The following is a 26,617-nucleotide window of genomic DNA, read 5'->3' as shown; positions in this document are numbered from 1 at the left end:
ACAAGTCTTGCCCAGGATCATCTTCCAAATAAACTACTTGCACTCAAATCCTTGCCTCAGGGCCTGCTGCTGCTGCTGCTGCTGCTAAGTCACTTCAGTCGTGTCCGACCCTGTGCGACCCCATAGATGGCAGCTCACCAGGCTCCCCCATCCCTAGGATTCTTCAGGCAAGAACACTGGAGTGGGTTGCCATGTCCTTCTCCAATGCATGAAAGTGAAAAGTGAAAGTGAAGTCGCTCAGTTGTGTCCGACTCTTAGTGACCCCATGGACTGCAGCCCACCAGGCTCCTCCATCCATGGGATTTTCCAGGCAAGAGTACTGGAGTGGGGTGCTATTGCCTTCTCTGGCCTCAGGGCCTATTTCTTAGTAAACCCAAAATAGACTAGTACTGTGGCAGGGAGGACTGAAGAGAGCAAACAGAATATTCCAGCCTGTGCTTCCCTACTTGACTCCCAGAATACTGCAGTTTGACCTGAAAGGATTTTCTCTTTAGGGACTCTGACCAGCTAGAAAGAATGACCTACAGATTCCAATGCCATGTTTTCCCAACCAGCAGCCCAGTCAGATCATCCTATTGTGAAGCTCGAAAGTCCCACCCACACGCTGGGAGCTTCCAGTCAGCTCTTTTTTAACTTTTAATTTTGTATTCGGGGCATAGTTTCCCAGGTGGCCGCAGCGGTAAATAGCGGCCTGCCAATACAGGAGACATAAGAGACTCGGGTTTGATCCCTGGGTTGGGAGGATACCCTGGCAAAGGAAATGGCTACCCACTCCAGTATTCTTGTCTAGGAAATCCCATGGACAGAGGGGCCTGGGGGGCTACAGTCCACGGGGTCGCAAAGAGTTGGACACGACTGAGTGACTTTACACACACACACACACACACACACACACACACACACAGACGATTCAATGTTGTGATAGTTCCATGTGAACAGCGAAGGGACTCAGCCATATATATAAATGTATCCATTCTCCCCAGAACTCCCTTCCCCCAAACTCCACTCCAATTAGCTTTTATAGCACTTGACTCCAGTTTTTTAGTTTCATACTCAAGTATGAGTGAATAGTTGAGCATCATCAGCAAACTTCTGATATGATAGGTGGTGACCAAATTAATAGAAAAAAGCAACTGAGATGAATAAAAGGCTATTCAGGAAGAAGAAAGCTTTAAATGTATTAATATCCTCATAAGAATATGGGATTTATGAATCATGGCTATGACACCATGACTAAGAGACATTTGAAGAATGAAAGAAAATTCTAGAAAAATAAAAACTACAGATGGCTGGAAAACCAACTTGAGGAATATTCCAATAAAAAGCAAAAAGATAAAGATGGAAAACAGAGTAAAATATATGGTAAGATGGCTCCTATATCAGATTTGGGCTTGACATGCATCAGAAGCTGAAAAGATAGTCATCTGTTCATATCTGGACAAAACAAAACTTGGGCAGTTATATAGGCTTAGCATGGAGGTAGAGGTAGTACTGGTTAGGCAGCTCTTGGACTAGTGTGGAGAATTAATATGAACTTGATATAAAGGCAGTGTGTATTTTATTAAGAGAAAAGATGGGAGATTAAATGGTTCAGTTCAGTTCAGTTCAGTCGCTCAGTCGTGTCTGACTCTGCGACCCCACGAATTGCAGCATGCCAGGCCTCCCTGTCCATCACCAACTCCCGAAGTTCACCCAAACTCATGTCCATCGAGTTGGTGATGCCATCCAGCCATCTCATCCTCTGTCGTCCCCTTCTTGTCCTGCCCCCAATCCCTCCCAGCATCAGAGTCTTTTCCAATGAGTCACCTCTTCTCATGAGGTGGCCAAAGTATTGGAGTTTCAGCTTTAGCATCAGTCCTTCCAATGAACACCCAGGACTGATCTCCTTCAGAATGGACTGGTTGGATCTCCTTGCAGTCCAAGGGACTCTCAAGAGTCTTCTCCAACACCACAGTTCAAAAGCATCAATTCTTCAGTGCTCAGCCTTCTTCACAGTCCAACTCTCACATCCATACATGACCACTGGAAAAACCATAGCCTTGACTAGATGGACCTTTGTTGGCAAAGTAATGTCTCTGCTTTTTAATATGCTATCTGGGTTGGTTATAACTTTCCTTCCAAAGAGTAAGCGTCTTTTAATTTCATGGCTGCAATCACCATCTGCAGTGATTTTGGAGCCCCAAAAGATAAAGTCTGACACTGTTTCCAGTTTCCCCATCTGTTTCCCATGAAGTGATGGGACCAGATGCCATGATCTTCGTTTTCTGAATGTTGAACTTTAGGCCAACTTTTTCACTCTCCTCTTTGACTTTCATCAAGAGGCTCTTTAGTTCCTCTTCACTTTCTGCCATAAGGGTGGTGTCACCTGCATATCAAATGGTAGAAAGAACTAAACTCACTGCTGAGCAGGTGTGTGTGGGCCTATGAGTCTGATATAAAAGGAGCAAGTTGAAAAATGGATGGATCCAGAGTTTCTCCAAGGATCCATTAAGACTCCATTAAGCATGATTGTGGAATGATGACTAGTACTCTTGCCTGGAGAATCCCAGGGACCAGGGAGCCTGGTGGGCTGCTGTCTATGGGGTCGCACAGAGTCGGACACGACTGAAGCGACTTAGCAGCAGCAGCAGCTGGTTGGAGTGATGTGAGCTTGCAGCAGGTGGAATGAAGATTCCCGAGTTCAGATTTAATCAATTCATATTTCACAGGGTGTGAAATACTGGGATAAAACCCCTTGTCTTCACAGTTAGTACTGGGCGCCTGCAGAGTGAACGAGGTGAGCCACCACAAAAATGACAACTCTCTTCGGGGGGTTGTAGTGAAAGGATACACAGCTTGGAGGTGGTGGGGGCGGTGGTGAGAGTGTGTGCGGGGTATCTGGTGACAGAAACCATGCACGGACACTAGTGCTGAATGCGCTCACAGGCTCTGCACTGCAAAGGTCGGAGCGCCTGCTCAGTCACGGAGACTGTGCGGAAGACCACCGAGAAGGAACACCAGTACCCTCCAGACTTCCTAGTAGAGTCAAAGAGGGATGATGCGCATGCGCCTATCCACCCAAGGCCCAGGACGAGCGGCGGGAAGTTGGTTTACTGAGTGGTAACTGAGCAGCTTGAAGACGGATTGGAGCCGACGGACCAATAAACAAACGCCTCATTGGCTTAGCTTGCTCAGGGTCCCAGTTCTCTACCTTCCCATTTGCTTAGCTTGCTTAGGGTCCCAGTTCTCCACCTTCCCATTGGGTCTTTCAAGCAGAGCAGGGGCGTGGCTCTCGGGACTCCGCCCCCCGCCTCGGCCCAGCCTCGGGGTCCCGGGCTGAGGGAGCCGGAAGGAAGTGAGCGGGTCCCGCCCCTTTCCCCTTCTCGTTTCCGTAGGAGCCACGGCCGCTGCTACCGCCGCCGCTGCGTGTTCTCCGGAGTCTTCCTGCAGTACCCTCGGTCCCCGGCCGCGCGGAGCCGGGATGCACTGCTCCTGCTGTGGGTCCTCATCATGGAGACCAAACGGGTGGAGATTCCCGGCAGCGTCCTGGACGATCTCTGCAGGTACCGTGGCACCCCGCGCTGCTTCGGCCCCCTGTCGTCCGCTGCTTTTCTTTTTGCCCCCTCTCAGTTTCGGCGACCCCGGAGACCTCCGCGTCTCCTTTCCCTGTCCACATCCTTGTCCCGGCTTTCCCGTCCCGCCTCTGCTCCCTTTCCCTGTCGACTTTTATCTCCGACGACACCAACCTTCTTTTTCCGCTGCTGCCTCCCTGTTTCTCACGCACTCTCCTCCATTTCTCCTCTCGCAGCGCTGGGATTTCCTCATTTTCTTAGTTACTCAACTAGTTTGCTTTCCCGCAAGCGAAGCAGCTTCGCTAAAGCCTGGGTCTTAGGCATTTTGGGGGCTGCCCCTCCCCCTCCCGTTGCTTTTTCTGACTGACTTCTGCAGACCGTCTTACTCGCTCTTCCCTCCATCTCATTCCCCAGTTCTGTTGAAAGATCCCGAGGTTTTTAAGTCTTGGAGTCCCAGCTTTTCGGACCTACGTAGAGAAGTTTTCGAATTTACCCCCCGCCCCGGAGGGTATTCTTATACGTCCGTGGCGTTCTCTGTAAATTGCTGTGTAAAATTACTCTCTTGTTCATTCCCAACCTTATCCTTGGGAGTGAGGGGAAGAAAAGTCTAGAGTTGCTTTTTCCCTCCATCTCTTAATTGTCCTTCTTGAACGGTATTCACATGCTGGGTTTTAACGGATGGTATAATTTTACAAGAGAAATTTTCTGCGTTCTTCTCTCTTGTTGGCTATAATTTCAGATAGCCAAGCAAGTGTACTTTCACTTTCAAGCATGTGTAAAATAGACTTAAAATTTTACTTCAGGAAAAGGAAATGTTTTTGGTGTAGTAATAACCAAACCAGCGGTGTTTGTAGTAAAAACCAGCGGTGAGTTGTCGCTGGTGTAAGTGGGTTGTGAAATAATTTAAATTACAAATGAATACAAGCTTTGATTAAAACGACCACTTTTCACTTTATTTATGTCTAAAAGTCTGGCTTTTAGTAGTTGTGTTACATTCACGACTTTAAGGGGAAAGGAAGAACTGATACTAGTGGAGGTACCGCTGCTAAGTCACTTCAGTCGTGTCCGACTCTGTGCGACCCCATAGACGGCAGCCCACCAGGCTCCCCCGAGCCTGGGATTCTCCAGGCAAGAACACTGGAGTGGGTTTCCATTTCCCTCTCCAATGCGTGAAAGTGAAAGTGAAAAGTGAAAGTGAAGTCGCTCAGTCGTGTCGGACTCGTCGCGACCCCATGGACTGCAGCCTACCAGGCTCCTCTGTCCATGGGATTTTCCAGGCAAGAATACTGAAGTGGGGTGCCATCGCCTTCTCCGTGTGGAGTTACTACTGAGTGCCAACCAGACACTGGCTGCTCTCTTCACGTGTATCATTTAATCCTCAAAATAACCCTGTTTGGTAGATGGAGTTTTTTCCATTTTCATCTGTCAGACTCACATTGTAATTTATACAAGATCATTTTCATCTTAATTTAGACAATCAGGATTTGCCTTTTTCTTTCTAATGCCTGTGCCTTTTTTTCTTAACATTGGTGGATGAAATAGAAAGTCCTCTCTAATGTTATTACTTCACAAAAGTACATGTAGGTAAGTAAGACTAATTCTGCAACCACTAAGAATTAACGTCACTGTACTTTAGTGATGATACAGTTACAACTTAAGAAAAAAAGAGGTTTGATGTTTGTTAGATAAATGGGAGAACATGTCAAAAGTGGAATTATGGTTTTTCTGATTCATCTTTCCAAAATTTTTTTAGAGGATGTACATTTTATAGTCAGAAAAATTAAATATGAGTAGTATTAGGAAAGATGAGCAATAGTTCTGTATGAATTAATAGGGATACAGGTGGTTTAGAAAAGATAGGTAATTTATACTTTTTACAGGCATCTAAACTACTTGTCCCATTGGTGGTGGTTTAGTCGCTAAGTCGTCTCAGACTCTTGCGATCCCATGGACTTTAGCCTGTCAGGCTCCTCTGTCCATGGGATTCTCCAGGCAAAAATACTGGTGTACGTTGCCATTTCCTTCTCCAGGGGATCTTTCTGACCCAGTAATCGAACCTGGGTCTCCTGCATTGCAGGCAGATGATTTACCAACTGAGCTATGAAGGAAGCCCAATTGTTCCATTAGTATTGGGTTTATATTGTATATTACGGAAGACTGCATCATTTAAAGAAGTCATATCGACTGTTACGAAGGTGATTTGATGTGTGTAATCCTACTTAAAAATAATGGTGTTTTGTAGACTTCATGTTAAACATCTGTTAAGTGTTAAAGATTCTTACTTGATTTTCTATTTAGTGTATTAAAACTATTTTATACAGATCTTTTGGAATAGAGAAAACTTTCTTTTTTTCCTTTAAGGAAATTTTTGGTAGTTACTGTTTTTTGGACCCACATGGTTGATGTGTTTAAAAATTAGGACTTGATAAACTAATAGGAAACGGTTGTCCAACCAAACTTGGGTCTACTTGCTTGACATTCAGCAAAGCCTGTACTGATATAGAATTGTGGTAAAGAAGTACTGGTGCATTCACTGCTGGGCCTTGCAAGGAAGAATGGCAGTTCATGCTTAAAAGACAGACTCAAGGGGAAGATGAGGGCAGGGTCGTGGTGAGTCATCAGCTCATGGACCTCTTTCTGATTAGGTGGTGGTGAGGTAACAGGGTGGCATTATAGAATTTCAAATTAGCAGCCTGGTTTTAAGGGTCTGAGGTCTGCTTGTTGGTGGTTAGCATGTAGTTGGCTTCTTCCACCTGGTGAGGGTTTTAGTTTTTACAAAACAACTGAAGGATACGGCTCAGGATACTACCTACAGGCCTTGCACAGGAACTAAAGGTCCTTGACTTTGTTTTATGGTTAAGCCAGTATTATCTTGTCTTGCTTAACTGCGTTCCTTAGTCTTCTGCATTTTCTTGCTTCTCTGAATCAAATTTAGCTTAGGAGGCTAAAACTTTCCTTTAAATAAGAGGTGAGAGAGAGAGGGTGGGGATGTCCTTGATGACTCCTGCTCCATTTCAGAATCAAATAACCATTTCTTAAAACTTCAGGTTTTAAAAGTAATACCATTTTCAAGTTAATGTTTACAATATCTTTGATTAAAGATTTTTAATATTAACAACTCTGGCTTTTGCTTATGGGCTCTGTCAGAAAATTTCACACTTATTTTCTATGAAAATAAAGCTTAAATTGAAAAAGTTTAGTTTTTTGTACTTTTTTAACATCTTTTTTTTCTATTTTTTTGTACCTTTTAAAGTGCTTGATTTACAAGTTCGGTCTTGACTCTTGTTCTTCACTTCCTTTGTATTTTCTCCAGTTTTAGTTCTTCTTTATTGGTATCTTTAAGGTTTTTCCTTTTATTATTTTGATCTTTGATAAAACATAGTCCTGCTAATCTTGTCTAGTTTAGTTATTGACCATATATTAATATGTTTTGGGGAAATGTAAAATTTGAGAGTGATTTTTATGTGAGAAATTAGAGCAAGAGACTTAAATTTTCAAGATATGACTTTGTGACCATTAGACAGCTTACCTAAGAAATGGAATGTTAATTTTCAGGCAGTTGAATATGGGGTATTTCATTTACAGGAATATTGTGCAGCCATTAGAAATTCCTAAGGCAGTTAGCAAACAGTAAACTGAAGGAGAGTATTTGTGTCTTGAAAATGTACACAATATACTACTGAGTGTAATAACTAGTCATTTGGTGCTCTGTGTTAAATTTTTAAATGTTTTTGTGAATACATGTTTGTGTGCATGCACAGAATTCTGAAAGTATATACACCAAACTGACAAAACTGGTAACTTGTGGGTGAAGTGGAATTGGAGGACAGCAAGGAAGACTTGTCTAAAATGCTTTGGTGAACCAAAACTGCTTTATAATACAGTATGTTTGCGAATGTAAAAGTAAATCAGCACCATTGTATGGTGGGTGATATTCGTCTTTGGTGCACCATGGTTTCTTTCTTTCTTTTTTTTTTTTTTAATTAAAAAATTTTTTTTACTTTACCATATCGTATTGGTTCTGCCGCACATCAATATGAATCCACCATGGGCGTAAACTGCACCATGGTTTCTAACGTTAAAAGTTAAAAATATTTTTCAGTATCATTTAAATAATCTTATTAAAGATTTGGAAAGCATGATTTTAAAGTAAAAACTGAAAACTGCAGTTTGGTAAGTTGTTCCTCTTAAAGAAGAGTTTGAAGTTATTTATTTAAGTCCCTTTAAGAATTAAATGGTAAGGTCACTCCTGTGTTAAAAGGAGAAAGGTATATTCTGGCAGCTAATATTGCTTTTTTGGTGATCGCATAGGTTAATGAAATAACCATTTAAGTGTTCATTTCACCTGAAACATTTTTGTGTTAATTTCAGTCCTTGAGCTAATGCTTTTTCTATCTGTGGAAACATTGAAAAGATGACTTTTGTGAGGTGGAGAAATTTTTCCCATAACAAAATATTGTGAAAAGCATTTTACTTTAGTTTTTAAAATATACACGTGTATTATGTATATACACACACTTTTAAATATATAAAACACATCACAAACATTCACAGAATGAAAGCATTGAAGTTTAATTTTCCTGTGTAAAATTTTTTTTCTTAAAAGTTTCTAAAAAGTTTGCCTTTAACTTTTAAAATGTACTCATCTGTAAGGTATTTTTGTTTTTAAATCAAACAGTACAGATGAATTTGTGAACTGAAAAGCAACAATCTCTTGCCCTACCCCTTTCATCCTAGTTCTGCTCTGCAGACGTTACCTGTTTTGTGAAGTTTTGTAATGGCTATTTCAGTATTTTAAAGTTTACTTGTACCCCTTTCTATCAACTTTAGATTGAGGATTTAGTGTATCTTGGTAGACTATTAGGTGGGACTGTAGTTCACACTTACTGTTGCTCTTGTCCTACTTCCAGTGCAGTTATATTACTACTTTAAATCGTTCCACTGGTTATCTTTGTGACTTTACTATGCTTGAAAGTTTTACTTCTGTTCTATGAACGTCAGTGTCTCTTGAATCTGTATTTGGTAGGGTGAGGCAGTTAGTGCCCCATCATTTCTTCCATTTCTTTTCTTACCTACTCCCTCAGCTTCTATCCAGGTGACTTACAAATTAAGATGGATAGTATTTATGTTACATTTTGTAACATTATGAAATCTTAAACATTCTGCTACTGGTTGATTGCAGGGGGTGAACAATAATAAAGGCATTTGTTATACGTCATGACTGTAAATGCTTTTCATAGTAGAGGCAAGTCTACAATGGCTAGGATTCTGAACATAGTCAAGATCCTTTTTTAAGAATCTTGAGAGAGAATGACCAAGTAAATTCTTCTTTCTTATATTCTGCAAATTGCTCTAAATGATACCTTTTAGTTTTTTCTTTTGGATAAAGACGCATATGCTTTGTTCATTATCCCCTGGTTCCTTCTAACTGTTCTTTAATATTTTTCCCCCTTTTGTTCTAACTTTGCTTCATGTTTGGACTGTGATTCTCTTGTACATTTACCCTTCTCCCTCAAAATGCTCGTAGTTTCTAGCTGCCTTCCACCATCACACCCTTATCTGCTCCTTAGATATCCTTGGTCTTGCTCTCAGTTATATCATCTGCTCTTCTGCTGAATCCTTTTTTCCTAGAGAATGCTGTCTTGGAGATCTTCACTGTCTAGTCCAATCTGCGCTGTACTAGAATTCCCTTTTCCCGCTCTCCCAGGTTGTGTGTCTTCTCTCTTGAATCCTCTGTTTATGCTTTATTTTCATTCTTGTTTTGCTGATTTACATTCTAAAGTTGTTTCTTTGAGAGGATCATTAGGGAGCAAGCTTTCTGAGCCTGTATGGGACTGAAATGTCTGACTGAAATGTTTCTCTTCTCACAGTTAGGTTTCCAGGTGGCCCAGGGCCCACACTTGCAGTATCAAGGTTCCAGGAGATATCCTTGACAACACTTTTGTTCAGAGCCAGTTTTTTAAAATGAGTTTAATTTTTTCTTTGTCTTGAATTAGGTTTTCCTGAAACGTTGGGTGGTTTTTTAAGATGTTTAAGATGGGGCTGTAGAGGCTTCTTTATGAGAATAGATAGGGAGCTGGCTCTTAAACGGTGGGGAACCCTTGAATACCAGTGTGCAGGAGTTTTGGTTTGGTGTGCCAACCCTCATACCTGTTTTCTGAAGTTAGGCAAGAGTCTTGGATGGTGTTCTCCCTCCCGACTACCTTTTGTAGGAAAACTCCTGACTGTCAGGAATGAACGAAGTGTGGATGGTCTCCTACTAATAGACTTTACTGTTATGTTAGCCTTTTAAAAAGTTTTATTCTCATCTTGCAGTGTATCTGCAGGACTTCTCTGGACTGGGATGGGACTGGGATTGCATTTCTCTGTCTTGGGTGTTTTTGTACCCATTTTAGATCATGGTGAGTATCCTCCAGAAATGTGTTGTCAGATGAATTTCTAGTTAAAGATAGTAGATTGTGCACAAGCATCTACTCCACTAAAAGGTAAAAAAATTCAAATGTATAACCCCACAAAAAAGGGAAGAATGGATGAAGAGATGAGCCACAAAATTTGGAAACTACACAGCAGAAGTGAAAGTGGCGTGTGGCTTAGCAGACCCGACAGACTTGTGACAGAGCGAACATTGTAGTGGTCACTCTGCTTCAGAATGAGAGGATGTTGGAAGGCGGCAGAGATGAGGTGGCGAGTACTGTGCACATCCTGGAAGCCATCCCTCTTCCCCTGCTCGGCTCCCAGAAAGCGGCAGCCTGGCCTTTGCCTCCTGACGGATCGGAAGGTTTTTGTCTAGGTGATCTGACTAGCCCATGAGGAAACACCTGAAGATACTGACATTGGAAGTTCCTCTATCAAATGGCTCAGCCTAATCCCCTTTAATGGTCCCTCATGTTTGACAAGCCTCCTAAGAAAGCTTTGTGGTCTGTTGCATTAAGTATGACTATCTGAAATAGACTTCAACGCAGAATGTAGACCTTAAAACGAGCAATGAGAATGAAAAACAACTGGAAAGAATCAAACTGTGCAGGTAGGAGAAGAAAAAAACCCCAAAACTACTCCTTAGAGAGATAGGTTTTTTACAGTCATGTAATAGAATAATCTATGAAAGCATAATTTAAGCAATTAAAAATAGCCTTTGGAATTTTAAATATGAGAGTAGAAACAAAAAGCCCAGTAGGTGGCTTGCAAGAGACTGTTTCCCAGAAAGTAAGGGTTTTAGAAGCTAGAGGTAGGACATAACAGAGAAAAATGGAGGCTCAAAGGATCATTGCACGAGTCTTACAGTACTGAAGGAGGTGAGTTTCCACGTAGATGAAGTCCATTGAGTGAGTGATGCAGTGGATGGAAAAGAGACAGCTAGGGAATTTTAGAACATGAAGGACAGAAGGAGGAAGCTGGATGCTTCCAGTGAGAAAAAAGGTTGGACGAAGGAATTGAAATGGCTTCAGTCTACACATCAAAATTGTAGGCTGGCAGGAAAGAGCACTGTCTTCAGGATTCTGAAGGAAAATGATTTCCAACCTGAAATTCTTTACCTAGCCAAATTGTCAAGTGTGAGGATAAAGATATTTTCAAATTCACTATGTCTTCATATTTATCTCTCCTGCATTCTTTTCTCTGGAAGGCATGGAAGGTGGTACTAAGTGAAAATAAGGAAGTACCTTAATCAGGAGGAAGACAGGATGTAAGAACATGAGGTCTAGTGTAGGGCGGAAACGTGGGAACCATAGGATGCTAGTGAGCGGACAGCATAGGATGACAGATGTGTATCAGATGCAGTGACAGTCACTCCAAATTGGAGCAGATCACAAGGCTCAGGGATAGTCTTCAAGATGGAACCAGTGTGTCTGAATGAACACCTCGAGAAAAGAACTTAGAAAATGAGTGAAAGATTGAGTTACTGACAGATGCAGAGAAAGGAAAGCAATGACAAGACATTTATTAATTAGTGGGAGAACTTTTGACTGTGCTTGAGAGGGAAAACAAGGACTTCCCTGGTGGTCTAGCAGCTAAGACTCTGCTGCCAACGCAGGGGGCCCAGGTTCGAGCTCTGGTCAGGGAACTAGAATCCTGCGTGCTGCTGCTGAGAGTTCACATGCTACAGCTAAAAGATCGCATGTGCTGCAACTGAGATCCCGCGCAGCTAAATTAATTTTTAAAATGGGAAAAAACTGTGACTTATCATATGGCTTAGTTGTGAATTGTATTTATAGAATCATGGTGTGAAGACTTGAATGCTGATCTAACGCTGTGGTTATAGACTGGGACTGAGTTTTGCTCCTCTCGAGGGATGTTTGGCAGTGACTGGAGATCTTTTTGGTTGGTGCAGCTTTATGGAGAGTGCTGTTGATACCTAGTAAGCAAAGGCTATGGATGCTGCTGAACATGGAGAGCATACAGCACAGCTCCTCTCAACAGAGTTATGTGCTCCAGATGTCAGTAGTGCTGAAAAAGTAAACTAAGATACCATTTGTTGGGACGATGGAGAGAGGGGAATGGTGTGTAGAATATTGAAAAATGGCAGAAACCAAAAGCCACTTTACCATGTTTCTTGTGACTCTCTCATGCCTGGGACCACATGGCTGGAGATTAGAAGAAAAATAAGCAATGGACGTTGGCCGTACTCTGTTGGGACTGCACAGTTCTTGTGATCGGAGAGGAATGTTCTTGTCCAACAAAGTTTTAACTTCTGTGGATCCCTGTTGCAGTCACTTGCTGCCAGCTCTAACCAGTATGGCATTGCTTGGTACTGTGGCATGAGAGAATGGAGGAGAGGGGGAATTTCCCTCACTGTCTCTAAGCGTGGAGAGATTCCTTTAGATTCCTATCTTGATCCTTGAGGCAGAACTTGAGGGCTCCTGGAGCTCACTTCTAACCCCTAGTTCACCTTAGGGATACTGGAGGGTGGAAAAATGGTAAATTCAGATATTTGTCATCCTCCTCAATCTTCTTGCTGCTGTTCACTTTTCACAGTCCTCAAATAGCTGGTCTGTGTATTTCATTCAGGGTTTATAGCTGCATTTTGTGGGAAGGACAGAGTAGAACATGCTTACTCCATCTTATATTTCAAAGATAAAATGTAACTGCCAGTATGTTACTCTAGTATGTGTCAGACAATTTGCTAGACTATAGGAATAAAAATATGCAAAGATCAGTTAGTTCAGTCACTCAGTTGTGTCCGACTCAGCGACCGCTTGGACTGCAGCACGCCAGGCCTCCCTGTCCATCACCAACTCCTAGAGTTTATTCAGACTCATGTCTGTCGAGTGATGCCGTCCAACCATCTCATCCTCTGTTGTCCCCTTCTCCTCCCGCCTTCAATCTTTCCCAGCATCAGGGTCTTTTCTAGTGAGTCAATTCTTTGCATCAGGTGGCCAAAGTATTGGAGTTTCAGCTTCAGCATCGAAACTCCAATGAATATTCAGGACTGATTTCAGCACCTTATCTCAGTGAACTAACTTGAAACAGTTTATGGGCAGTAATGGTGGTAAAGAATTGGCCTGCAATGCAGGAGATGTGGGTTTGATCTCTGGGTCAGAAAGATCCCCTGGAGAAGGAAATGGCAAACCACTCTAGTACTCTTGCCTGAAAAATCCTATGGACAGAGGAGCCTGGCGGACTACAGTCCATGGGGTGCAAAGTCTTGGACATGACTTGGCGATTGAGCATGCACGCAGTAGTAAAAATCAGATAGTTGCTTTAATGGAGTAGGAGTTGAAAGAGTATATAAACCTATTCAGAGGAGTCTGATATACCTACCACTGTAGGAGATGCAGTGTTTGTAAGTCATGAGGAATGAATTAGAAGAAATGAATGAAGTAGGTAATTCATAAGTCATTCCTCATGACCTATAAGTAAGTCATGAGGAATGAATTATAAGAAAAGGAGAGGAGAGAGATAGTATGTGGATGGTGATTTAGGACATTTCTAAGAATCAGGTGTCACTGGGTATAAAGAACTTTACAGAGTGACAGAGGCTGTGCAGGTGAGCAGGCACTGGATCTTAAATGCCACGTGGAAGAGATTTTTATGTCTTATGCCATCAGGGTTGCGTGTTACCTGTCTTGTTCTTAATATAGATGTGGTTTAAGCTCGTTTCCCCATTGTTTTTCTAGATTATTGTACATACATTTGTCTTAACTTATACTTATCCAGTTCCCTATTGGAATGATATATTTTTATAATTTTTACAGCATTGTTTTGAGATTTGATTTGAAACTTGAAAACAGCAAAGAACATTTATCACTAATGTTACAACTAGTGAATAGTGTAGGTCAGAGGCCCCAAAGGCTGGGATCTGTGCCTGGTGATCTGAGGTGGAGCGGATGTCATAATAATGATAGAAATAAAGGGCACAGTAAAGGTAATGCACTTGAATCGTCCCCAAACCATCCCCCTTGTCCCAGTCCATGGAAAAATTGTCTTCTGTGAAAACTGGTGCCAGAGAGGTTGTGGACTGGTTGTGTGAGTGATCAATTTGGGTGATGCTATTTTTAATTTTAAAAAATAACTGTAGACACCAGTGGATTTCTTTTATGTAATTCATTCTGTCTCTAAAAGTCACTAGAAAAAGGTTACAGAAAATGCTAAGTTAAGCATGGAAGAATGTTAATGGTGGTTGCTTAATGTGTCCTGTAAATCACATAAATTTTGGTTTGTTGCACAAAAAAGGGGTTCATTATCTTAATCATACATATACATTTGTATATATAATATAGTGTATATTGTATATATACTATAGTGTACACTTATACTATGTATTAACTGTTTCTTCCTCCCTCTGAATGTACTTAGAAAAGACAGTTTAGATATTTTTTTTTTTAAAGTGAGTGTGTTTGAAAGTTATTTTGAACTCAGGTTCTTCAGATGAGCTCTTTGGGAAGTCTGGTCTATTAATGATTGCTTTTACATTTCTTTATAATACTGTAAATATAAAGATTAAACAGCTAATATCTTTTCTGTTTGAATGTATGAATTTATTTGCATATATTCTTTGAAAATGTTACCAGACATGGGAGGGAATCCTAGTGGTTTTTTTTCTTTCTTTTTTTTTTTGTCCACACCACATGGCTTGTGGGATGTTAGCTCCCTAACCAGGGATGAAATCTGTGCCTGCTTCAGTGGAAGCATGGAATGAATCTTAACCACTGGACCTCAGGCAAGTCCCACAAGTTTGTTTTCTTGCTCACCTTTAATTTATTGTTAGTGAGCTCTTAATCTCTACTTGTGAACAGAGGATAGATGGCCTCTTAAAAAAACTGCGTTATGAATGAGTTCATTCATAACTAACTCATTTTCTCTGGTTTCCCTGATGGCTCAGATGGTAAAGAGTCTGCCTGAGGTGCAGGAGACCTGGGTTTGATCCCTGGGTCGGGAAGATCCCCTGTAGAAAGGAATGGCAACCCACTCCAGTCTTGTTGCCTGGAGAATTCCATGGACAGAGGCTATAGCCCATGGGGTCGCAAAGAGTTGGACAGATTGAGCAACTTAACAAACACTTTCAGTTTCCTGCCAATTTTGCTTCCTTGATCAGTACTGCTTTTGGTCTATTTTCATGTTGGTGGGTCAGGAATGAAGCAGTTAAAAAGGTTAAAATGAATTGTTATGGTTTGTAAATGTAATTTTTGTATGTTTTTTGTTTTTGACAGCCGATTTATTTTGCATATTCCCAGCGAGGAAAGAGACAATGCTATCCGAGTGTGTTTTCAGATTGAACTTGCCCATTGGTTTTACTTGGATTTCTACATGCAGAACACACCAGGATTACCTCAGTGTGGGATAAGAGACTTTGCTAAAGCTGATATCCTTTTTATTACTACAATGACTGTCTTTCATTCTTGTTAATAAGATGTTTTAGCACAAATTTTCTTTTGCTTGTCTTTGAGATTTATAATCTTTTAAATAAAACATAATGATTTCTAAAATTTGTCAAATACATAAAGCACATACATACGGTTTGTGCCTGATGGTGGTAGGCACAATTTGATAGCAGGGTTGTACCTTGGTATTCCTGGGCGTGGTTCCAGGACCTCCCCTTCTCTCCAGGATACCAGAATCCATAGATGTTCCTTGTTTAGTCACTGAGTCATGTCCAGTTTTCTGTGACCCCATGGATTATATAGCCCATCAGGCTCCTTTGCCATTGGATTTCCCACGTGAGAATATTGGAGTGGGTTGCCATTTCCTTCTCCAGGAGATCTTCCTGACTCAGGGATCAAACCCACGTCTCCTGCATCGGCAGGAGGGTTCTTTACCGCTGAGCCACCAGGGAAGCCTGCTCAAGTTTCTTTGATGGTGTAAAATGGCATGGTAGAGTCAGCCCCGCTATCTGTGGGTCACACATTGTTGCAGGGAGAAGTCAGTTGCGACTCCATGTTGAAACTGTTTCTTTGACTTGCTTTCCATATTGCTTTTGTTATTACTACAGTCATACATAATGGCCTGCCTCGGAGAAACCTGCCTCTCTGCCTGACTGTTAAAGTGCCCTTGTTCAGAACCAGCCCCTCTCCCCGCCACCTGTAGTTGGCAGGAAGGAAGAAATGAACACCCGCCTGAGGCTGGCCATTCTAGGAGATAACTTGCAAGATTAATAGTCTTTTTACTTTGTTTCCTCACCTCCCCCCATCTCTCTCTATAAAAGAACCTGGCATCCAGACCCCGGTACAATGATTATTTTGAAACATGAGTTGGCCATTTTGGTTAGGCTCTGAATAAATCAGATTCCTTGCCTCAGCCTTGTGTCTTGGACTCATCGGCCTGTCATGTAGTGAGCAGAGTGAGCTTGGACTTGGTAACACCTGTCGATACTGGAGGGACAACTGTATTTTTATTTATGTTGAGGACCCCCTAAAATGTACAGTGATAATTAGAAATAAATTTGATTTTCTTTTCTTTCAGATATAGCTAGCCTGTTTCTAGAACTGATCTGTTTTTTTTTGTTTTTTTTGTTGTTTTTTACATTCCTCTTGCTGTTCCAGTTAACTGAATGATCTTTATTGAGATTACTACCTTTCTGGTATAGATATTCATAAGTAATTATTGAATACTTCCTGTGTTCAAAACAGTTTTTGGTTTTATGGCAGATTCCTTGCCTTCTGAGAAGCTTTTGTTCCTCCCTATTTACAAATAAGATAGAAACTTGTCATAAAAGATTCACACGAATATTTAAGATTATAAAAGGAAGCTGTGTCACAAGGCCAAAAACCTGGTAAATTGCTAATGCTCTTGATACTGTTTTTAGAATTTGGCAGAAGGTGGAAAGTTTTATGCAAGTTTAAGCAAGGCTGTGTTTTAAAGGGAATGTAGAATTTTCATTCGATACATTTCCTATAAGCAGGCTGGAGTGGGAAATACATTGTAGATAAAGAAAAGGTATGGAGCAAAATTGGGGAGTTGGAAATGATAAGCAATACCTTGGAAAGTAAATTTTTACTAAGATTCTTACAGGGATCCAAGAGGAGATAGGGATGGAAATTATGTAGGGGAATTTGTGAGTTTTAAAATCTTGAGCCAAAATGCTTTGATTTTTATTCTCTTGGTCATTGTTTTTCAGCATAAACCATGTGTTGATGTGGAGCTCTACCCGTAAGTTCACTGTACTACACTAGAGGGAGTGGGAACAGGTGATTTAAAGTAACCCTCATACTCCGCTCCCTGTGCTTTGTCTTAGCTGCATGAAATAAGGAACCCCTGCAGAAAATGAATGAAACTGTTTATTCTATATAGCTGTTAACCTTTGAAAGTTTTTCAGCAAGTATGGAGAAGTAAATGAAAAAAGGAGGAATAGAAGTATTGTGGAGCACTATCTTTGTTAGAGTCTTGGTAGCAGATTTTATGAGGAAATCATAGAACACTGTTTTTAAGGAGCTATAATCTAATTGGAGAAACATGGATAAAATAAGAAGGCTGTCTTCTTTGGTTTTGGTCTGTTTTGCATAGACTTGGGGGTCTTACAAGAGCAACTGTACGTATTTTGGGGTTCTGGATAAGATTTTGTGCTTATGTGGTGGTTTAGTCACTAAGTTATGTCTGACTCTTCTGACCCTAGGCAAGAGGTCAGGATTCTCCAGGCAAGAATACTGGAGTGGGTTGGCATTTCCTTCTCCAGGGGATCTTCCTAACCCAGAGTCTCCTGAATTGCAGTTTTTCCTGAAACACAATTGGAATTGTGCTTATATATATGAATTTTTAAAACTTTCCTTATTATTAAAAAAAAAAGTGCCCCTGTTTTAGTTAAGTTTCTTCTAATTCACTACGTGGAAGAAAAAGCTTCTTCTAATGTGGTAGACTCCATTAAATAATTGAGTGCTTCCTCTGTGCCAGGCATTGAACAAGGTGTATTTGGTTGCTGTCTTTAAGATGACAGGCAGGAAAGGACGTGATTACACTAAAGTCTGATAGGTTTTGATAAGGTAGCCTAGGGTTCATTAGAAATAGTGAAGAGAGTAATCCCACTCCAATTTGACAATAGATAAAAATCTTCTTTGGAGGCAGAGTCTAGTGGGCCGTATTTGTCTGGACTTTACCCATAAGGGTAATAAAAGAATGTAGGAGATTAAAAAAAGACTTCAGGAAAAAAGTTTAACTTGCAGAGAAGTGGAAAGAATGTTAAATCAAGTGCCATCATGCCCTTTCTGTGTATTTGCCCATTGTTAACGTTTTGCCACATTTCTTTACTTCTGTCTAGGGATGTTTTGAAAAACATTCCTGAGACAGTGCAGGCAGTGAGTTGGAGGAACATCAGATTGGAAGCCTAGTTAAGATGCTGTTTCATTAATTTACGAGAGAGAAATGGAAACTTCTGATAGAAGTGAATAGAAGATATTAAATTTCAGTGATATTTAGGAGGTAAACTTTGTCTTAACTTGAATGTCTGAGGAGAGGTAGAGGAAGGAGTCAAGGATGGTATCCAGGTTTCTGATCTGAGCGATTGAGTGGATGGGTGTGCCATTCCATTTGTAGAGAAATAAAGGAGAAATTTTGTGGGGGCATGACGGATGCACTGATCTGTGGTACCTGTGAGACTAGAGTAAAAGTTAATAGTATGAATTCTGGAGCCACATCCCTTGCGTTACCATCCCATCTTTGCCATTTACCAGTCGTGCAGCCTTGGACAAATAGTAGGGCTTTTCTGTGACTCTGTTTTTTCTTTTGTTAATTGTGCATAGTCCTGTGACTTTTCTCTAGTGGCTACTCAGGTTAGCACTTAACTGAGTATGCCCCAGTAGTACTTGCCTGAGTATATACTACATACCCCAGTATGTGGTATAGATTGACTGTCCTGGACTTGCTTCTGGGTTGAGGTTTTGCTGGGGAGCTATATTCATAACTGTGGCAAAAGAATTTTGAATATTGCTAAGACATTGATTGAAGTGATGGACCATATTGTGGAGAGAAGAAAATGAAAGCCAGAGGGTGCTAATATGGAGACAGGAGAACAGTCAAAAATAGATGTAGAATAACCATATATTGTGACTACTTAAAAGACTGCTGTATAAAATTATGGCCAAGATCTTTTATTCTAATCAAAGCACTGTAATAGTTCTGTTGATGGCAAGGTGCAGATTGTTGCTGTGGGAGTTGGTCCCAGAAGTGGGCGTGGATGTGAAGGACAAGGAATACAGGGAACTGGGGCTAGAGCTTGACAAGTTGTCCCGAGAGGAAATTGATGTCATCTGTGATAACAGAAGGATTTTGGATGGTAGTTACAGCGAAATGATTGTCTACAGTTAGAGTGTATTTTTCATGTTTTTGCAGAAATGTTGAAAAGAGTCTACTAAAGAATCCCTGAATTGTTAAGAAAGGGGATATGTGTAATACAAGTAGACGTATGTGCTTAAAGCTTCCATTCTTTATGTAATCAGTGTGATCTTCAGTCTTTCTCTTAGAAATGTTGGTAAGGCCCAGTAAGCCAAGATTGAAGATGCAAAATAATTTAGTTTGATGGTTAAGAAAATAAGGCAGTAGTCAATAATTTTAGTAAAAATTAGAAAATAATTATCATTACTCAGAGCATATCATAGGGTTTTTTGAGTTAAGTACATTGTCTCATTAAATAAAAGTGGTATTTAAAAACTCGCCACTCCAAAAAAACCAAAAAAAACAAAAAACTTTCCACTCCATTGTTGGAATGAATTACTTTATGTACTATTGAATATGGAGGAAGATTGAAGAGTTGTCTTCATTGAAGAAATTGATGTCATTTTGGATTGGGTTCTGTTATTTGCTAATTGTGTGGACTTGAGCAAGTACTTTTCATCATTAATTTAAAATATATCTTGGTCTGCAGTTGATTGGTTCATCAGCTGACTCTTTTTATGGTGATTTTGGGGTAGGAAAAAAAATGGATAAATGAAGAGTATAGATAATTTTCAAGATTATGTCTGTTGATTTTAATTTGTTATTTTTGAAGAAGTTGTTTAATGGATAGAAAGATGAACTAAAACTTTGTTATAGAGACACTAATGCACTGTGAAATTATTAGGAATGTCGTAGGCGGAAGGAAGAGAAAGGAAAAAGACGAGATAAGTGTCTTCCTCTTTGACACTTCCTCTTTAACACTATTGGAAGTTACTTCTATTCCTGGGTTATTTTCATATTTTTTCCCCTGTGGTTAATTTTTAATGGAAAAAATATCCATTTATTTAAAAGATATAGTTAGATTAAAAAATAAAATCTGTGGTGACCTAAAACACATAAGGAATTTTTTACTAAATATCTCAGGCCAGACTTTTAATGGGAAATAGCTTTCAGAATTGATAGGAAGCTGGAATCTTCCAAAATTCTTCCATAGAGCTTTATGGAATAGTTAATATTATATCCACACGATTTCCCCACTCCATAAATGAAAACAAAAAATATTTTTAACCTGCTGCTGCTAAGTCGCTTCAGTCGTGTCTGACTCTGTGCGACCCCATAGACCGCAGCCCACCAGGCTCCCCCGTCCCTGGGCTTCTCCAGGCAAGAACACTGGAGTGGGGTGCCATTGCCTTCTCCATTTTTAGCCTAGTGCTTGCCTATTTAATACAGTGTTGTTATAGATGGTTGCCTTTTTTGAGCTCTTTGAGAACCTTATTTCTTACTGCAGCTATAAAACCAAAGCATATTTTTAAACAGAAAAAGGTATAGCTCATAAAACTCGTTTCCATAAAATGAATTTAATGTCATGTTTTTGTTTAACTCAGTAGTTAATGTGAATGTAATGCTGACTTCTTTACGGATGTCAACGTGTGTGTACAAGTTTTCCCTGCACCTTTCTTTGCCTTATCTGTTACAAAACCTTCCTTTCTTACATTAACAGAAAAATGAAAAGACAGAATATGTAAGCTTTCACAGAACTTGAAAACCCTTGAGAATGTCCTCCGTTTGAGAAACACTGTCATAAATTATAATTTGCCCATAGGTTTCATAATTAACAGTGTTGTAATGAGGCATTTGGTAGCATATGAGTATTGGAAGCCTGAGCATATAGTTTACAGGTTTAGGTTTTATTTACTTTAGAAAAAAATTATTTTGCTCTGCTCAGTTTTGGAGAGACATACCCAGTTTCTTTTGAAACAGGCCATACTTTCCTTAATACTCATATTTACATTTCTCTATAATCCTTAATCTTCATCTTTAAAATGTTTTAAATTATAAAAGCGATACATACACATGGTAAAGAAAAATATTCAGCCCTGTAGGGTGGCATGCTTCATTCATCTCTAGTTCTGCTTCCCAGAGTTAGAGTTAGCTACTTCTGCTTCTTTTTTGGGGGAGGAGGGCGGCTGAGAGGCTTGTGGGATCTTAGTTCCTCAACCAGGGATTGAATCTGTACCCCCTGCAGTGGAAGCAGAGTCCTAACCACTGTACTGCCAGGGAATTCCCACTTCTGGTTACTCTGATGGCTCCTACCTCTTGCTGTGTGTACTGTGCTTATATTTCTTGCTGTCAGTTTCAGTATCTGTTGACCCTTAATATGATAAATTTGACACACTTAGTGATCGGAAGTGCTAACGTGGCCCTGAGTTTTTTGGTGTTAACTTAGGGTGCCGGAGTATGTGTATTCAAAGTTTACTTGATTTGTGCCTAGGCTAAATGCAGAAGTTAGAAATGTTTTGTTCAGGAGAAAAAAAATGTGAAAAGACAAGAAGGATACACTTAAATGAGGTGAAGATGTGAGTAATTGTGTATAAAATACAAAATTCATTTAAAAAGATCTCTCTCTATATATATGTGCTTAAACTGTATTAAGGTAGAAAGTAAATGGCTTCCTTAACACATGGTGTACTCTTCAATCATTGTCCATTTTTGCTGCCTCAAGGTGAAGATGTGGAAAAAATTTTGGATGAATGGAAGGAATATAAAATGGGAGTGCCAACATATGGTGCAATTATTCTTGATGAGACACTTGAAAATGTGAGTGAGAGTAATACAGAATTTTTAAGTGAAATGGTAGTCAGCTGTTTTCATCTTAATGTTATATCTATAATGTTCTGAACTGAGGTTTTAAATGTATACTTAGATTTTTAGTGCTACAAGGCCAAAATTTGCATACTTTGTCTGCATTCTGGGTCTTAATAATTCATACCTGTTGCAGTATGGCATATTGTAAAGGAACTTGATTGCTGAAGAAATACTTTAAAATGGGCAGAATGCCTTTCTTCATAGGAAAAGTAATATTATATCTAGCCTCCTGGAAGATAGTTAACCAAGTAAAATTGTTGGCGATAACAGTTATCTGAAGTAAGGAGAAAAGCACTTCTGGCTTTTAGAAAGGAATATGGGAAAGGAGAGCAAGTTTTATTTTTACCTGTTGATTGTTTTGCAGGTACTACTGGTTCAGGGGTACCTCGCAAAATCAGGCTGGGGATTTCCAAAAGGAAAAGTAAATAAAGAAGAAGCTCCTCATGATTGTGCTGCTAGAGAGGTGAGTTACTGCAGTTTGATGCGTTTGGTGGCTGTGCTTTGAGTGTTGTTTAGCTTTGGAGACTGGACTTGTTTGGATCATTTAATCCTCTTTCCAGAACTTGACTGCCTGCATGGAGTAATATCTTATGTTATGTAACTGTTAATTTGTTTGTCCACCTCTGTCATTTATTCTTCTCTCATTTGTTTCATTTTCTTTCATTGTACATATTTTATTTTATTATTTAACCTTTTTTGTAATATCTTTTCCACTTTTCCTTTTAGAATTGGATTAAATATTTAATTGGATTAAATAGATTGGTTAAATATTTTGGCTCTTATAACTTTTGTTTTATGTTTATAGTCTGGGCTTCTAGACAAACGCACAATTTCTGAGACGTTTACATTTATTGGTAAAAGCCCACTCTAGCTTCCCTTTGCCTGTAGGATGAAGTTTAATTCTTTTAAGAGTTGAAACTCCCTTTCCTACCCCCAACACAAAACTTAGCCATTCCTAAATTTGTCTGTCTTTATTCTTAGTCAAGAAGAAAATGAAGGAAATGGCAACCCACTCCAGTGTTCTTGCCTGGAGAATCTCAGGGATGGGGAGCCTGGTGGGCTGCCATCTATGGGGTCGCACAGGGTCGGACACGACTGAAGCTACTTAGCATAGCATTCTTGGTCAAAGAATTTATTCTTTGTCCTCTGAATTGATTGATTTGTTTTATCCAGTAAGCTTTTGCTTATGTGATTTTCCTACCTGGAAACGCCTCTCTTCTGCCCATTCAATCTTAACTGGGTATCTTTCTAGATGGTGGTCACTTTTTCCCCAAAAGACTGCCACAGACTAGCTGTCTGTATGGGGCCTTAGTTTCTTATTTGTAAAAGGAGGATGTTCACTCTTACTTAAATTGTTTATCAAATGTAACCAGTTGGCTGTGGCCCACAGTAATACATTGTGATACATTGTATACGGTATTCTTATTTATCAGTTTACAACAGTACACCTTGTCTTTGACATTTGAGGAGTTGCGCTATGAGGAAATATGATAAAATGGAAAGAGAACTGGACTAGGAGTTGAAAGGTTTTTGTTCCATTATAGTTTTAGTATATGCTGCTCAATAGCTAGAGAAAGTGGACAAATCTGTGTAAGATATAAAATTATTAGGAGTCTAACTCAAGGACTTGTTTCTAAAAGCAAGATATTCATAACTAGAAGTGATATCTTTCTAGAGTCTAAGCTGGTAGTGATTGAATTTTGAGATTTTTTTTTTTTTTTTCGAGATGGCAGTATGGATTTTGTGGCATATTTTATTTGAATCTCTTTTTTTTGCTCAATGTTTTTCTGGAGCAGTGTTCACTGCATGGTTCGAGTCTATTTGTTAGTGAGGGATAATAGTTAAAATTCTTAAAAACCACTAGTGGTCATTTACTGTAGAAAAAGTATCAATGCTTATTTACTTTGGAGTAGGATTTTTAAAATGACTGAAAATGCTGCATTTTAAATTGAGTGTGAAACAGCTTATCTGAGCAAGTATTTTGCAACAGCTTATACCAAAGACGTTTTATGCCCACCCTTTAAAATTGAAAACTATTTAGGGAGCAGGTAAGGAAATGCCACATCCTCTTAAGAGCTTTTCCTTTATTTTCTGCAGATGGCAGGAGATGAAGTGGAGTACTTAAAGTCTTCCCTTTCATGTCTTCAGTTTTTGTAGTCGTCTTGCTTATAAAGAAGGGCAAAATGGGAGCCATACTGTCCTATTTGGTGGAGTTAATCCGTATGCCTTATACATGGAGTAGACTTCTACAGTAGTGAGATAGTTGTCCAGGTCCAGAAAGAAATATTAACTGCAGTAACAGAAATTTAGGCTAAATTAGGTGGTATGGGCTATCTTTATAATTGGATCTTTTCTGAGGAATCAAATGCCTAATCTTGGAAAACTGTAGGACCCTAGACCCAAGGGCTCTGCCTGCATCTACTGCTGGAATGCTCCATCTCATGAGTTTTATACATGATATTATAAAGAGTCGGGATGATGCAGAAATCGGGTATTTGGGATAAAAAGAGAAAGTTAACCTGTGAACCAGGACAGTTTTCACCTTGGTTTCTCCTCTTTGCTCTCTGCTCTGGGTACTGAGATAGAAAGTTATCCTGTCTGTGTGGTGCTGATTCCAGTGGATCACCATAATTTGTAAGAAAGTAAATAAAATTTATTCTTGGGGCCAGGGGAGTGGGAGAATGGAGAATCCTGTAGGGGAAGATGCAGCTTTTATGGGAAGTTATCTCTATTTTTACAGATGGGTAACTGAAACAGAGCTGTTGAGTACTCAGTAAGCACAAAACAGAGACACAAACCCTGGTATTTGGGTTCTGGAGTTCGTGTTCTTTGCTGCTATTTAATATATAGGCAGTCAGGAATGTTTGTAAATTGGTGAGAATTTCTAAACACATACCCAGATGTAAGCAGAAGAAATTTGATTTTAAGTACATATACGTATTTCCTGTTAACACTTGCCTCTCTTATTTGGACCAGTATGAATCTCCCTCCGCCTCCCCTGTTTTAAAGATTTTGTCTTGCTCTGAGGAAAGCACAGGTGTACTTAGGAACCACAGTTGATTAATTTTGGGGAAAAAATGTTCCCTTTGATAATAAAAATTAATCCTAACTTCTAACTTTTCTGATCTAAATAATAGCTTCTTTTAGCCGATAAAGAAACTTTTGTTTAGAAAAAACTTTTTAAAATTTCTGTTATTTTAAGGGCTAGAATTTTTAAAGGCAAATCTTTTGACTTTTGTTCCTTTTAAGTGAATGCTTTTCTCATAAAGAACAGATTGTGGAATTAAGGTGTAGCATTGCTGTATTAATCCACTCAGGCTGCCATAACAAAATACTGCAGACTGGGTGGCATAAGCAGTAGACGTTTATTTTCTACTCCTGGAGGCTGGGAAGTCTAAGAGCAAGCTGCCTGTTGGTGGACTTCTGGTGCAGGCTCTCCCTCCGGCCTGCAGTCAGCTGCCTTGCCTCTGTGTGCCCGCGTGGCCTTCCCTGGGTGACTGAGAGCCCAGGGCGCTAGTTTGCCGGTGTCTCCTCCTCTTAAAGGGCACTAGTCCTGTCGGATTGGAGACCCACCTGCATGACTTCATGTAACCTGCACCACCTCCTCACAGGCCCCGTCTCCAGGTACAGTCATATTGGGAGTTAGGCCTTCCTAAGAATTTTGGAAGGTTCAGTCCATAGTTTGTTGCTCTTTTTGAGTGTTGAAGTATTCAACCAGCCCTCCAGAGTTGCAGTGTATCCTTCTGCCACTTGGTGGTGCTGCAGCACAATAGAAGCGACGCTGAGGGAGGGGGCGCGCCATCAGTGTCTTAGCTGAAAACCAGATTGTTACTCCATTTTATAGGAGTTTATGTTAATATTACACTTTTCATTTTCACTTGTGTGAATACATATGGAGAAGTTTTGTCTTAATTTTTAGCTATCATTAGGCTTAGGCTGATGTGTTAAGCACTTTTTCTCTTGTTTTTACCATGTTTTTTTCCCTCTGGTTTCTACTATGGGTTTTATTTTAGGTTGCTTAATAACTTTTAATTTTCTTTATTGTAATTGTATTAGTGTTATTTCATCGTGTATGAGTGTGTAGAAGTGTTTATTTTGCTACAGCAGAATCTGACACCTCTTGTAAGGGCTGTGTGTGTGGACTGGGCTGAAGAAGCAGTGGCAAGCAGGCCGCTCAGGGAGAAGCTGTGAATAATCGTCAGTAGAAAGCTAATGGCCGTCCTAATTAGTAGTTTCCAATCTTCTCTTTGATCACTTGGTTCACCTTTGTTAATTGGGTTATTTCTGAACACTTATTCAGTAGTGAAGTAGATGTAGAATAGAGATGTGAAAAATGTTCTCTAGGTTTTATTGAAAAGCTGTATTAAGATAATCTTGGTATATTTTTGTTATCAATTGTGGTGAAACAACAACTGTTTTTGAGAACATGGAATACTTGGCAGTTCACATGTGGTTTCGAGATTTCATGTTGCTGCTTATTATTTGGCAGAACAGCATTTTATTATAATGACACTTAGTTTAATGTGCCCTTATGTGATTTAATCTTGATAGAATTTGTACAGAGGAATTACTGGTTTATTCTACCACTTGTAGGCTTATAGGACATAGATTTTAGGTAGAGGATT

At 39.9% G+C, this 26,617-nt stretch overlaps 1 protein-coding gene across 2 annotated transcripts in view; it reads left to right on the top strand.

Annotated features, from left to right (window-relative positions):
* Positions 1 to 3,272: 3,272 nt before the first annotated feature.
* Positions 3,273 to 26,617, top strand: part of DCP2 (decapping mRNA 2) — a 54,470-nt gene continuing 31,125 nt past the window's right edge. The window contains exons 1-4 of one of the 2 annotated variants that reach the window (XM_055536486.1): positions 3,273 to 3,542; positions 15,197 to 15,348; positions 21,817 to 21,944; positions 22,357 to 22,455. In XM_055536486.1, coding sequence (XP_055392461.1) covers positions 3,490 to 3,542; positions 15,197 to 15,348; positions 21,817 to 21,944; positions 22,357 to 22,455 — 432 coding nt within the window. In that variant the 5' untranslated portion in view covers positions 3,273 to 3,489. Of the gene's footprint in view, positions 3,543 to 15,196; positions 15,349 to 21,787; positions 21,945 to 22,356; positions 22,456 to 26,617 lie in introns of those variants that run through there. The other variant, XM_055536485.1, reaches the window with a different exon arrangement.

Source organism: Bubalus kerabau, chromosome 10 (assembly GCF_029407905.1).
Source record: "Bubalus kerabau isolate K-KA32 ecotype Philippines breed swamp buffalo chromosome 10, PCC_UOA_SB_1v2, whole genome shotgun sequence".
NCBI lineage: Eukaryota > Metazoa > Chordata > Mammalia > Artiodactyla > Bovidae > Bubalus > Bubalus kerabau.
The sequence above is the reverse complement of the archived record's forward strand: the minus strand, read 5'-3'. Positions and strand labels throughout refer to the sequence as shown.